Source organism: Diplotaxodon limnothrissa, linkage group LG11 (genome assembly GCF_057381915.1).
Source record: "Diplotaxodon limnothrissa isolate DT_005_m linkage group LG11, D_limnothrissa_male_GT1.1, whole genome shotgun sequence".
Classification (NCBI taxonomy): Eukaryota; Metazoa; Chordata; class Actinopteri; order Cichliformes; family Cichlidae; genus Diplotaxodon; species Diplotaxodon limnothrissa.
The window spans coordinates 24,578,933-24,593,556 of NC_140606.1; the positions used below are offsets into that span (position 1 = coordinate 24,578,933).

Genomic DNA, 14,624 nt, shown 5'->3' on the forward strand with positions numbered 1-14,624 from the left:
CGACCAAGCTGTCAATGTGGTGATGGTAATAGGGAATAAACAGCGTCTTTCCATCCTTTTATGTGTAACTCAGCAGCCCACTCTCAGTTTTCTCTCCTTCCTTTGTGTGAGCCATGCTTTTAGGCAAAGTGGACTTGAGAGGGAGAGAAGTAAGAGCCGCTACCAGCAGCAGCTTACCAAAGGCCCACAAAATACCTGGTTTCATCTACGCCTACATGCAGCAGTGTGTTGCAGCGAGTCAAACTGTGTGTTTTGACCCGTGTGTTGACCCCTTCATGAATGAGAGGAATGGATGTGGGCCTACCAGAGCCCAAAGGGACAGGCCAAGAGCCGCCGCAAAGCCCTGCAGAGCCACCATCTCTTCCCACACACTGACCTCGGAGGCCAGCCAACACCAAAACCACTGTAGCATGACGACATCAGTGACACGTAGCGCCAACGCGCGCAATGTGTTCCTCTGCCAAATTGACAAAAATATAGACAGTAAATACAAGGAAAATTGGATAGCTCAAATTACATCACAAAAAGAAAATCCTCTCAACTGGACTTTTATAAGATTCAATATGGGGTAATTTAATTCTCAGTCTGCAACCTAAAACACTACCAAGTGTCTGTCAAAGGTGGCTGATTGAAAATGTTTTTTGCCATTTGGCTTTCAGACAGGGAAACCTAAATAAATGTAAGGTTTTACATTGTCAATTTGTTGATGATTTGCAGTAGATTCTTGGCCATTTTAGTGCTTCTATATCTTCCCTGATAAAATGTAATGTCACTGTAAACATTGAAATAATACAGCTGCATGTTCGAATCGAAGAAGGACAGTGAAAGAGAATGAAGGGAAAATAGAAGCAGGGGAGGAAAAGAGCAGAACGCTGAGAGGGCGGGAAGGAAAGCATCCTGCCATAATCATCTGAATATTAGGGAAAATTGGACATAGGAAAGGCGAAAATTGGATATGGGAAAGATTTCTGAAGAGCAGAGGAAAGCCTGAATGCATCAAATGTGAAAACAATGACGGATATCAAAACGGATGGAAACAAATGCGGGCCCCTGTGGATAAATCACTGCTGTAAAATCTCTTTTAGAGATCCTAAAAGCCATCTTCAGCTGACAAATGAGAAGGTCAGAGGTCTTTCACGGGGAGCGCTGTAAGATGAAGCAGCACTGTTTATGATGAGGGAGGAGGTAAAATGTTACTTTACAATGGAACATAAAACATATTTTCTACATACAGTGCCAACCGCACGCTCACTCCATACGGTAGTTCAAACAAATCGCCTAAACTTCTGAGCAGGAGACATTTCCTGAGCTCACTCATTCCCCGAAGCATCCTTTCCACAGCTATCCATTTCCCCCTGGTGTCTCAAGAGAGGAACTACTGCCATTTCAAAAGGTGGTCTCTTTGGGGAGAAATCTTCAGCCAGCTCGCCCGGTCTAAGACTGGTGTAGGCCTCAAACTGTGACGCATCCAGCTGTCACTCAACTGGGGATAAGATACGCATAACACTGTATGGAAAGGGTAAAGAGTAACACCATTATTTATCAGGACCCATTCTCTCCCATCCTGTGTTTGTGTGCTCCATCGCTCCCCCCACCACTTTCTCATCCCTGGATCATATTTGTCCATCTGCCTGCCACGCCGATGGAACATTCCAAAAATGGCTGCTGTGCAATCTATCTCAATTTTCCAAATCTATTAACTTTCTTTGTGTGGCCTGCCTCTCCTCGAGCCCGATCTTTAAAAACCGTGGATGTTCAACAATTATGATAACTGCAACAGGGGGAATTAGAGAATCCACCCATTCATCTCTCTGCCCCTCCTCCACACAGACATGACGCGGCTAAATGAAAAATGGACACGCTTTAAGAAGTATTGATTCCAGCTTTAAACAAAGGTACAGTCAATATTATTTACTCCTAAATATATCTTTGTTATCTGTGCTGGAATCGTAGTTACTACTCTGTCCCTGTAATTGCGGACATAAAAATAATAGACCAATTCCCACTGAATTGACCGAGACAGGTTTGGTTGCGGCCCGTGTCCTAGTGATGCATATCCTGGGTGTAAATGAACGTGAACAAGGTTTTCCTCTGATGACTGCCTTACTAGAGGTAGATATACACACATATTTATATATAACAATCCAAATAGGAAATAAAGTGAAAAAGACACAAAGCAATGCATTTTACGCATCTGAAAGATATAAATGGAGCTTTTCTTTTCTATGCATTGTTTCAGAATATGTTTCCCTCTCACAGAGCTTTGTCATTTATTAAGTTTATCATTTATTTTTTTCCTACTAAACATTCCATTAGGCCCACTGGGTTTTTTTTTCTCATGTTCAAAATATACTTTTGTTTTGGGCTTTTAAATCAGATGTCTTGTGTGCCCTATAATAATCTAGCATTTCTAACTGGCAAAACAGGCCTTTATTATGCTAGTCTGTTAATCTTTTGCAGATATAATCATCATAATCAAATCCTTTGCATTCAGTGACTGTCTGAACTCGAGACCCATGGACAACATCAAGTTCTACATTTCCTACTGTGAGATGCTCAGCTGGGCCTTTAATGCAGTTACACCTTTAGGTCTGTCACCATCCGTGTGCTGTCTTACCACTGTGTCACCTCACACATAGAATAAATCCCACAGCCTGTCATGCACCTTGCAGTGATAAGGCATTTTCTCTGGTATTTTCATGCGAATATACTTTCAACTCCTGCACCTTTCTATCGTTTTTTGTAAACACACTCATGAGGTTTGTGTCACCAGGAACTATAGATATTACCTGTACAATGGGAGCAATGTAGTTACCACTATTCCCAATACCATGCTATACCTGGTGACAGCAACTCCTCAAAACAAACTGGGCATGTGTGATTTCCCAGAAACGACATGAAAACGAGAAACATTCTTCTTCTTGTTTCTTATAGCCTGTTGATCTGTTTTTACATACTGCTCAGCGCCTTTCTGGTTTCCTACACAACAAACATCAAATATCAGTGCTGGCATTTAGTCCTTTGGTATTTGCAAAAATAAAAACCCTCTTTCATTTCAGGAAACTGATTTTTTTCTCTTAGGTGTTTTTATTTTAGATGAAAGTTAAAACCTTGTGATGATGAAGTTATAAAGAACTGCTTGGAGACTGAACATTTTAATAATTCAGCTCTGCTTTTTATTGTAGTGCAACAATAGTGGCAGCATTAGGAGTTTTTTTCTCAATCTGGGTCTGAGAGGCCAGACAAATTACAGCATTCAAATCTTACTGTTCAGAAAATAATAACTTTGTGTTGACCAGCACAATACAACTACTCTGTTTGAAAAGGGATTTAGATGAGGAGTTGCATGAGTGTACATGGTTTACTTGTAATGAATGGTTTGAAAAGGTATCAAATGTGATTGTATGAGTTCTCCTGAACTTGATTGACTGTTTGCTACAGCAGGAACTATAACAAAAAATAAGCAGAAATGGCAAAACGAAAGCTGAATCTTGAAAACAACCCTGCTCTGATCTGAACAAATAAAAAAAAGATATTCCAATGAGAGTTCCAATTGTTTAAAGCTTAAAATACCTTATCATACATCTAGCTGAAAGACAAGGATCAGTAAAAGATTATGTATGAAGCAACTTACCAATGTTGCTTTCCACTGCCTCAGCTTGTGGTGTCACCTCATAGAGTCCAGTTAAGCATGCATCAGTATCTTCCTTAACAAATGCCTCCAAGCCTTTAAATTCCCAATACCCAAACTTTGTTAAAAGGTACGTTTCATGCATCTCGGTTTCTGCTGGCACCTCTTTGAATTGTTTACAGTTAACATTATTCCAGCCTGAGCTCTCTTGTTCACTCCTCAGCTCTCCTTTATATTTAGTACAGTGTGATTCTAGCTCATTTTGCAGACTTGACAAAGTTGTTATTAATGGTGTGTACTTCACTGCACTGTAAAGTATTCTTTTCAGTGCAAGATAATGTCTGTCATTCTCCCAAAGTGTGTAATGTTTTTTTAGAACTGCTTGGAGGCAATCCTGGTCAACATACCTCAGTTTTTGTGGGATTGAAAACTGTAGTTTTGGTTTTGGGTCAATAAATGATTTTGGGGAACAGAATCTCGCCAAAGATCCGCCTCATCTCCTGCAGTCGCCGGCTTATAATGGCAGTCTTGTATGTCTTTGAATTCTGCATGGTGTTTGCAATCTGACTGCAGATCTGTCTTAGCAAGCTTGGTCATCTTACCAGCTGCCTTCTCATCAGTGTAGACAAAAATAACTGCAGTGTACAGACATTTAATGTCATATATTAACCTAAAAAGGGATTTTATTATTATGTCATTGTAATGTAAAGTAAATGCTTACATTATTACAAAGAGTAGTACTGAGGTATATCATAAACAGGACCGACTCAAACTGAACTTCTGTGGCTTGTTACTTAATGCCTAAATCCCATGAGGTTTCAGTCTCTGAGGTTTTTGTTTGCTGAGATTATTTTCAGTGTTTCTACATCATCTGTGTAGTTCTGAAAGCAGAAGTGTGAACTAAAAACATATCAAATGAAAATATGTCACATCCCCTCGCTTCATTTTAAATACAAAGGGAAAGTTATTGATTATATGACAAACTGAAGAGGCCAATTTAAGCATATGATGCTCAACAGCACAGTCTTGGACATGTCTTGGAGGCAATCCTGGCCGGCATACCTTCTTTTCACAGCTGACAATCTGACATATCATAGCAGGAAAAGCACAGGTGTATTAACAGTGGTGCATGCCACTTAATGGGTAGCCGTGGTTTATGCATACTAGATTAAGGTCATTTTAAGGACCTAACGCAAATGCCTACTTCAAATGCCTGTACTGTGAAAAGGTCTTGAGCCATCCCTGATTTCTAGATAGTCTGCTTTCAAGGAGCCAGACTTTGTGAGTTTTTTAAAAGTGGCCTCGATTTATAGTTTTCCAGGCTTTCTACAGGTCCTTTAATGTTGGTCTTTGGATTTGATTGCTTTTTCACTCATTTTCAGTTGACTCCTTGCACCTGACCATTTTACGAGGCATGTCTTGTTTGTTAAGCCACTTAATGCTGACATATTCAAGCATATAATTGGGGCTCAACAAGGTAACCCTGGATTCTCCCTCTGCACTAGGCCAAGACTGGGGCCTTCCTACCTACCTTTTTCACTCACTATGTGCTTACACATCACTCTGCATGTAATCATTAGTCATTATTAATCTTGGGCTCTCTTCCATAGTGTGTATTTGGGCCTGTCTTTCTCCCCTAGCCCTCAACCAGTCGTGGCAAATGTCTGCCTTTCTCTGAGCCTGGTTCTGCTGAAGGTTTCTTCCTGTTAAAAGTGAGTTTTTCCCTCCCACTGTCACTACGTGCTTGCTCAAAGGGGGTCATTTGATTGTTGGGGTTGCAATATAAAGCCCCTTGATTGCTGTTGTGATTGACACTAAATAAAAAGAAAAAAGGGGGATGAACGAGTATTTTGTCTATGCATAACAGACAACCTAGCAAAGAACCAAAAAATGCCAAAGACAACACAGACTGGAAAAAAGTCGTGTTTTTTACATCAGCATGTTGATTCCCAAAGAGCTATTAGCCAACAACTTTAGGGGCTGGTCTACCTACATCAGATGAACACTTTCTATAAGTCATGCCCTTAATAGGTAAAGCTCCAGCAACACAGGACCTGAGAGATAAATCTGGCTATTCAATTGATCTGTTTTCTTGTCAGAAATGGTCTCAGTGGATGTGTAGCTGTCACAAAGCCATTCTTAAACAAGCATTTTCTCTGCTACACTGAAGAAAATGCTCCAGTATGCCAAATCACACTAGAACTGGACTGAAAATTAGGTGCAATAGGTCTTATGGAGTGGAGTTAATCCAGTTTAGAAAAATTATGGTTTAAATCATCTCAGGTCCAGAGAAAGTTGGGAGAAAAGTACAACAGCCATCTAATGTCTACAGCTATCTGCAATCCACAGTGGAGGCATCTATTACTTTACATGGACGTGTTTTCAGCTAACGTTAGCTTATAAAAGCCAGCTTGTCTATCTACCAATTTTGCAATACATAACACATTTGGTTATGAAAATATTTTTTTCTGGTTAATAATTTTTATATTTTGTTTGTATTTTAAATTAGATTATATGAATAGAAATGTGGATTAAAGGTATTAAATGCTACTTTTCTCAGCAATAAAACTGATAGACTTAACTTCACATAAAACTAAACCCACTTAACTGACCTACTGCGTCATTCACTATATTGCTTATTACTCCGGACTTGGTTTTTTGGTTTTCCTTGAACCTTTAATGATGGGTGCAGTACTTCGTACATACCTAAAATGAACTCGCATCTGGACACGGTATTCTTGAGCCTGGTTATTGAAGCTGGAATATCTCGGAAGGAGCGTCATTTCACTTGTAAGCTACACTGGCTTGTGTTATTGTTTTTTATCCAAACTCTACCTGCCGGAGCTCTCGGCTAAGCGGAAAAGGAAGCGGTCGTTTTAAATTCCCTCCAGCACCGCAGAGGCGTGGCGTTTATGTTGAACACTTGAAGGTTGGTGGAGAAAAGCACAAACTTACTTTAGTTTCACATTATATGAGAAGATTATAGAGATTAATGACAGAAAAAAAAAACATTATGACGCATAAACTTGCACATGAAAACCCTTAAATATGAATTATTTACTGAGCATTTTACTGATTGCTGTGGATCGGTCTTCCAGGCAGCTACGTTTGTGGTGGACAGATGCTATAAGATAAAAAGACAATATTAACCGAAAATAATATTATGTTATGCAATGTATTCCGGAGAAGTGCGGATTTTAATGCAGGGGTGGATTTGTGGTCTAACATTTATTCACCTGTTTTCACTTTGGTAAATAAAAATAACAAAAGTTCATCTGCACTAAATCCTGCCTCTGCCCCACTTAAAGTGCCTCTATAATGTACTTTAAAAACAGCGAGCACTGACCAAAGTGCTGAACATAAAATAAGAAAAAATAGCAAAATAAATATAAATACTAAAAATAAAAATACAGTAAACAAATAGAACACTAACATCAAAAATAAAATCCAAATAAATTTAACATTTCTATACTGGGTTAAAAGACAAACTGAAAAGGTGGATCTTTGATCGCTTGAGGAGGCCTTTCTAATTTGTAATGGCAATGCGTTCCACAATTTGTCTTTTTTAGGGGCATATAAACCTGCGTATCATCTGCATATAAATGGAAAGCAATTTTTTGCCTTCTAAAAAAAAAGGGGAGAAAAGCAGAGGTCCAAGTATTGATCTCTGTGGTACCCCACATGAGACTAGAGCTGGGGAGGATCTAAAATCTGAAAGGCTGACACAAAATGTTCTCTCAGCCAGGTAAGACCTAAATCACTTCAGAGCAGTACCATGAATGCCTACACAGTGTACCAAGAATCATAGTAAAATATTGTGATCCACTGTGTCAAAGGCAACTGTTAAGTCTCGGAGAACCAAGATCACATGATCCCCTATTTGTAGCCAGGAGGACGTCGTTAACAACTGTAAGCAATGCAGATTTGGTGCTATGCAGAGATTTAAAACCAGACTGAAAAATCTCAAGGACATTATTTTCATTTAAAAAGGTTTTCAGCTGATTATATGTAATTTTCTCCAGAATTTTAGAGAAAAAGGAAGCTTGGAAATAGGCCTAAAATTTGATAAAACAGAGGGACCCAGGCTAGTTTTCTAAAGCAGAGGCTGAACTATAGCATGCTTCAAAATTTTAGGAAAAATACCAGATGAGAAACTGGTAATAACAATAACAAGAATGAATAGCCCAAGAGTAGAAACGACCTCTTTAAATAATTGAAGTAGAACAACATCAGTAGGGGAACCTGAGGGCTTCAGATGACTAACAACCTCATAGAATAAAGAGAAAGTTACAGGCTTAAACTGGTAGAAAACAGCACAGCAAGAAACAGGGACTGAAGGGTCAAGAGCAGGTGGTGTTTTCTGAGCCCTGGTGTTATTCACCTTTTCCACAAAGAAATTCAGAAATTTCTTACATACCTCAGAGGAAGCTTCAATACAGTCAGACTGAGGAACATTCAACTAAAACAAAAAAAAATGTCTTAAAAAACATTAGCACAACAAATTATTCTCAAAATTCTTTTAATTTTATTAAGATTGGTGGGACAAGTGGCTGCCCACACAACATTGCAGTATAAGGATAAAAGAAACTGTATTAAGGCATTAAAATGCAAGACTGATTTAATAATAATCCAACTGTACAGGAAGAATATCCAGAATTTTTGTATGTGTCCTACATGCACAATAAGTTTTCAAGAATATAATCATCTCCCAAAATAATTACACAATTCTGGCCAATTAATTAGCCAGCTACACACCAATCATAAGCTAATTCTGCATTTGTAAGATGATCTGTTCTGCGTGTGTTAGGTTGATGCTAGATCTCACACGTGACTCAGTGTTAATGCATTCGTCACATAAACTGACTCAACTTCACTTTATTTACACACAAACATTCAGACAAACATGCAGCTTAAAGCGCTTCACACAGCAAAACCAAAACGACACAGAATGACATTAAAACCATTCACAACATTAATTATATAAATTATAGACAATAAAATATAATACTAAAAATAAATATATAAAAGCAATAAATACAGGGATACACCTTGCACTTCAAACTTTCATTGATGTATTACAGATAATTTAGTAATCAACAAGTGGAAGAACAAAAACAATCCATTAGCAGAATTTCATATGATTTGTTCAAGCTATCTTTATAGTGTTTTGCAAAAACAGATTATTGTTGCGACAGTGCCATTAAAAGAAAAACTACTGGCAACCACCAGTTCTACCCAGCAGCCTCCTTGTAGATGGACCTATGCTATACATTTGAAAATACTAGATGATTTTCAGAAATGCTGACCTCTGACCTTTACATCGAGCTCACTGAGATTTGAACTTAGGTTTTTACACAAACTTGGTTCCCCACGCCGCTCCAGCAGCGTGACAACAGCCTTTTACTTTTGATGGGTAAAAAATGTCATGCATTACATTTACAGGTAAGAGTTTGCTTTAACACATTCATTTAAAAAAACCAAACAAAAACAGACTGGGTAGTGTACTTTTACTTGCAACTTAAAGTCAGCACTGTCCTATTTACAATCTTCTCTTTAAAGCTTAGCGGCATTTGGCAACGTGACCGGAAAGATGGTGAGAGCGGGCAAACCTGCGGAGGCATTTAGGGCAAGAATACGGCTTCTCGCCCGTGTGAGTTAACATGTGAGTTTTCAAATGGCCCGACAGGCGAAAGCTTTTCCCACATTCTTGACATGTGTAGGGGCGCAGGTTAGTGTGACTCCTCCTGTGCTTCCCCAGATCACCAGATGAAGTGTAACAGCGGTGGCACTCGGGACATTCAAAGGGCTTTTCCCCAGAGTGTATCCGTTTGTGTTTCACCAAGTCACCGGACTGTGTGAAACTCTTATCGCATTCAGTACATTTGTAGGGTCTCTCACCAGTGTGGGTGCGTTGGTGATTTCTTAAATGGGCAAGGCGAATGAACCTACTGCCGCAGACAGTGCAGTGGTAAGGCCTTTCACCAGTGTGTGTTCGTAAGTGTATTTTTAAAGCGCCAAGATCTCCGATCTTCAACCCGCAGTCTCCGCACTGATGAGCTTTCTCGTTGGTATGAAGTTTAGTGTGAACCCTCAGGTTTCTCTGAGTGTTAAAATTTTTCCCGCACACATTGCAGTGGAAGGGTCTTTCACTTGAATGTGTCCTCAGGTGTAGATCCAGGCTAGACTTCAATCCAAACTCCTTTCCACATTCCGAGCAGGAATATTCCTTCTTGCCAGAGTGTGTGGTTAAATGGCACTTAAGATGGTGGGACCTTAAAAAGGCTTTCTCACACACCTGACATTTGTAGGGCTTCTCCCCTGTGTGTATTTTCATGTGTTGTCGCCAGCCGCTGCGCTCTACAAACCTCCTGCCGCAATCCTTGCAGACAAACGGCCGGTCGCCTGTGTGGGTGCGCATGTGGTCTTCCAGGCTTTGAGGTGTGCGCACTTTCTTACCACATTCTGGACACTCCACACCAGTGTCCAGACAGATTGGTTTATCTTCAGGCTCCGTGCTATCTAGTTCATGACACAAATGAGGTCCTTGACCCCAGGTAGTTTTGAAACTCTTCCCACAATCAGCACAACTGAGATATCCTCCTCTAGTAACCACAGACATGTTGTGCCAGCGCTGACAGTGATTTTTTAGGTTCTTCAGGTACTGGAAGCTGCGAGCACAGGTTGGGCAAGGGTGAAGCCTGCGGGGAGGGGCAGAAGGGTGGACTTCACGTACGTGGACCCTGAGGTGTACTTTAGAGTTAAAGGTACTGCTGCATGCACCGCAGCTGTATTTGGGGATGAGATTTAGTGTGCGGCTTGAGAAGCACGTGTTGAGTTTCGCAAGGTACTGTTTCTGATGGACCCACTTAACATGCTTCTCCAGGAAGTCCAAGTCAGTAAAGGAGACAGTGCAGTGCGGACATGGAAAAAACTCAGATGACGACTCTACATAGGAGTGACAAAAAAATAGACAGGAGTCACATCAAGCAAAGGTAAGAATGTATGATTAGACTTTTCCTGTTACAGTAATAGGAAACTCTCTTGATTTATAATAAAGACATTTAAGCTGTGTCACCCAATTTGCACCCAATTTTTGTTTTTAAAGTTATTAAAGATGTATGCTGTAAGATAATTCCACTCTTGAAAAAGAGCAGTTCAAATAAATAATTTAAAGCCCTAAATTCATGCCCATGATGAGACTATGTAAACTTCTGACTATAACTACAGTGGGGCAAAAAAGTATTTAGTCAGCCACCGATTGTGCAAGTTCCCCCACCTAAAATGATGACAGAGGTCAGTAATTTGCACCAGAGGTACACTTCAACTGTGAGAGACAGAATGTGAAAAAAAAAATCCATGAATCCACATGGTAGGATTTGTAAAGAATTTATTCGTAAATCAGGGTGGAAAATAAGTATTTGGTCAATAACAAAAATACAACTCAATACTTTGTAACATAACCTTTGTTGGCAATAACAGAGGTCAAACGTTTACTATAGGTCTTTACCAGGTTTGCACACACAGTAGCTGGTATTTTGGCCCATTCCTCCATGCAGATCTTCTCGAGAGCAGTGATGTTTTGGGGCTGTCGCCGAGCAACACAGACTTTCAACTCCCGCCACAGATTTTCTATGGGGTTGAGGTCTGGAGACTGGCTAGGCCACTCCAGGACTTTCAAATGCTTCTTACGGAGCCACTCCTTTGTTGCCCGGGTGGTGTGTTTTGGATCATTGTCATGTTGGAAGACCCAGCCTCGTTTCATCTTCAAAGTTCTCACTGATGGAAGGAGGTTTTGGCTCAAAATCTCACGATACATGGCCCCATTCATTCTGTCCTTAACACGGACCAGTCGTCCTGTCCCCTTGGCAGAAAAACAGCCCCATAGCATGATGTTTCCACCCCCATGCTTCACAGTAGGTATGGTGTTCTTGGGATGCAACTCAGTATTCTTCTTCCTCCAAACACGACGAGTTGAGTTTATACCAAAAAGTTCTACTTTGGTTTCATCTGACCACATGACATTCTCCCAATCCTCTGCTGTATCATCCATGTGCTCTCTGGCAAACTTCAGACGGGCCTGGACATGCACTGGCTTCAGCAGCGGAACACGTCTGGCACTGCGGGATTTGATTCCCTGCCGTTGTAGTGTGTTACTGATGGTGACCTTTGTTACTTTGGTCCCGGCTCTCTGCAGGTCATTCACCAGGTCCCCCGTGTGGTTCTGGGATCTTTGCTCACCGTTCTCATGATCATTTTGACCCCACGGGATGAGATCTTGCGTGGAGCCCCAGATCGTGGGAGATTATCAGTGGTCTTGTATGTCTTCCATTTTCTGATGATTGCTCCCACAGTTGATTTTTTTCACACCAAGCTGCTTGCCTATTGTAGATTCACTCTTCCCAGTCTGGTGCAGGTCTACAATACTTTTCCTGGTGTCCTTCGAAAGCTCTTTGGTCTTGGCCATGGCGGAGTTTGGAGTCTGACTGTTTGAGGCTGTGGACAGGTGTCATTTATACAGATGATGGGTTCAAACAGGTGCCATTCATACAGGTAACGAGTGGGGGACAGAAAAGCTTCTTACAGAAGATGTTACAGGTCTGTGAGAGCCAGAGATTTTCCTTGTTTGAGGTGACCAAATACTTATTTTCCACCCTAATTTACGAATAAATTCTTTACAAATCCTACCATGTGAATTCATGGATTTTTTTTCACATTCTGTCTCTCACAGTTGAAGTGTACCTCTGGTGCAAATTACTGACCTCTGTCATCATTTTAAGTGGGGGAACTTGCACAATCGGTGGCTGACTAAATACTTTTTTGCCCCACTGTATATATTCAGTGGCTGGATCTGGATTTTTTAATGTAATGTAGTTTTTGGTCAGAATCTTTCCATTTTCTTGTCTTGCTATTCCCTTCAATGAGGGTGTCTAGCTTAAGGATCACTAACAGTGCTCCTGTTATTTCTTAACTTTTTTTAAAACATATGTATTTAACCGTCAGCTGATTAAAAAAATGTAAATGCAGATACACCTCTAGAGCTTGCATTAATGTGTTTCTTATACATACTTTTCAAGCTAAAACTGGCTATTTGTAAAATTTGGAAAAGGTGAATAACAACTAAAAGCAAAAAGACCCAGACTTAAGGCCGGTCTCTACCTCTGCAAGCCTCCTCCTCTCCCTCTTCAAACCCCTCTCGGGCGCTGCTTGCATCCTCCACCTCTTCTTCACTCTCTCTCTCTTCTTTGACCCACGACTCCGGCTCCTCCTTGACAGCAGCTTCAGTGAATTCATAATGTGGTGGATGGTAGGAGTCAAACTCCTCCTTTATGTGTCCTTGTGAAATATAAGCATCTGTAATAGTGTCAGGCTTAGTGTCTTCTGTGCCTTCACTGTGCTCCTCGCTGATCTCCTGCGAATGTGGCTCCTCCTTTATCTGGATATTGAGGCCGTGCCCATTAGTGTATACTTCACTGAAGCCTTCCTCGCCATCACTCCCCTGCTCTAATTTATGCTCAGCTTTAATAGTGACCGCATCGCTTTGTGTCTCTTCTGTCTTTGCCTCCCCTTTTGTGGATTTCATCTTCACGTAATCACCATTAGGGTTTCGTCGTGGCGTGCTGTGGAGCAGAGGAAAACACCGTTATGTCGAATATCTCGATGGACACTTAGATTTAAAAAGGCAGTCCGAAAAACACAGGGAACAGAAGCAAGCGTCATCTAAATATTCCCTGACTCTGGTTATCTGATCTTTGTTAGCTCACATTAGCTAAGAAGCATTAGCCTAGCAATAGGCTAACGCCGTTTACTTTCCTACAGCTGTGCAACTGTCACCGTTTCGCTTATATTCCGCCACAAAGAAGAGACTCACAGTGTTAAATCGGGCGCTTAAGCCGCAGCAGCTTCTTCACATTTAAGCGACCATTTACTGGCAGCCTGCATCAGTTATAAATGGATAAAAACACAGGAAGAGCACCGCACACTTCCTCTGGTGCTGGCCAACCAGAGCACACCAACCTTGTTTACCTTGAACCCGCTTTTAAAGTGACAGCTACAAAAAACAAGCGTCACAACAAATCACGCCATCCTGCATCATAACTTATCTGTCATGCTATACGTGATGTAGATGGGTTAAGAAAGATAAAAAAGAAAAAGAAAAACTACAAAAAGAAAAATATCCTCAGTTTTAACAAATTCTCACTGGTCAATTCGTTAAGTTCACCTTGATAATACTGCGTTACAACCTCCTTTGTCCTAATTATTCATGGTATAGAATCAACAAAGTTTTGGGAACATTACATATTGACATGAGAGCATTACACAGTTGCTGTAGATTTGTCAGATACATATCCTTGATGGCAAGTGGTTATTTGATTTGCTGTTGCCTTGAATGCCAAAGCAGGGCCAGGGGAGGTAAAGATGCAGAGGCTTTGCAGGCCAGTCTCTGCAGGCACTAAAGTGTCTGGGCACTAGAGGACTCCAAAACCATAGAGCAATCAAGAACGACACAGATGCAGCAGAAAAGGTGCCAAGCAGCCTATGGATCAAGCGGACCAATCCATGGATGACAATTGCTACTTGGACAGTCAGTGCCTGGGTTGCACGGGTGAGGGTGTATGACGTTGAACGACCCGAAACACTCACTGAAACCAGATTGCATCACTGTTGATGTGTTGCATCAGAAAATGTATGCAAGAACTTGAAATACTTAGGCTTCTCAATTAGAAGCACATTAGTCTGTACCAGGTATAAATATGTTGTAGGGTTTTCCAGCTCTCCTCCAAAATATCATATTGGGCCAGGGGGGTAATTTCCAGGGGGGGGGGGGGGGTGTTATGACCCCCCATAAAAAGACCCAACCAATATAACCCCCTAATAAAATTATGAATTATCTTGCATAAATAGGCTGTTTTCTTTACTCCTTTCAGGTTTTAACAGCAAATTAGTTGCATGTTTAATCATCTAGGAATTTACCCAGATTTATTTATTTAGACAG

The 14,624-nt window shown here is 40.8% G+C and overlaps 1 protein-coding gene across 1 annotated transcript; it reads right to left on the reverse strand.

The window, feature by feature from the left end:
• Positions 1–8,822: 8,822 nt before the first annotated feature.
• Positions 8,823–13,588, reverse strand: LOC146622803 (uncharacterized). The gene is made up of 3 exons (XM_085365417.1): positions 13,500–13,588; positions 12,788–13,248; positions 8,823–10,576 (listed from the first exon to the last, which is right to left on the reverse strand). Exons 2-3 carry the CDS (start codon positions 13,209–13,211, stop codon positions 9,192–9,194), a joined length of 1,809 nt encoding a protein of 602 aa, XP_085221543.1. The 5' UTR covers positions 13,212–13,248; positions 13,500–13,588; the 3' UTR covers positions 8,823–9,191.
• Positions 13,589–14,624: the final 1,036 nt, after the last annotated feature.

Bases quoted from the DNA above. Each gene is read 5' to 3' on its own strand.
- LOC146622803 (XM_085365417.1), bottom strand. From the start codon at position 13,211: ATGAAATCCACAAAAGGGGAGGCAAAGACAGAAGAGACACAAAGCGAT. The intron at 10,577-12,787 runs GTAGAGACCGGC...ACTCCTATGTAG, and splicing joins AGAGGAGGAGGCTTGCAGAG to AGTCGTCATCTGAGTTTTTT.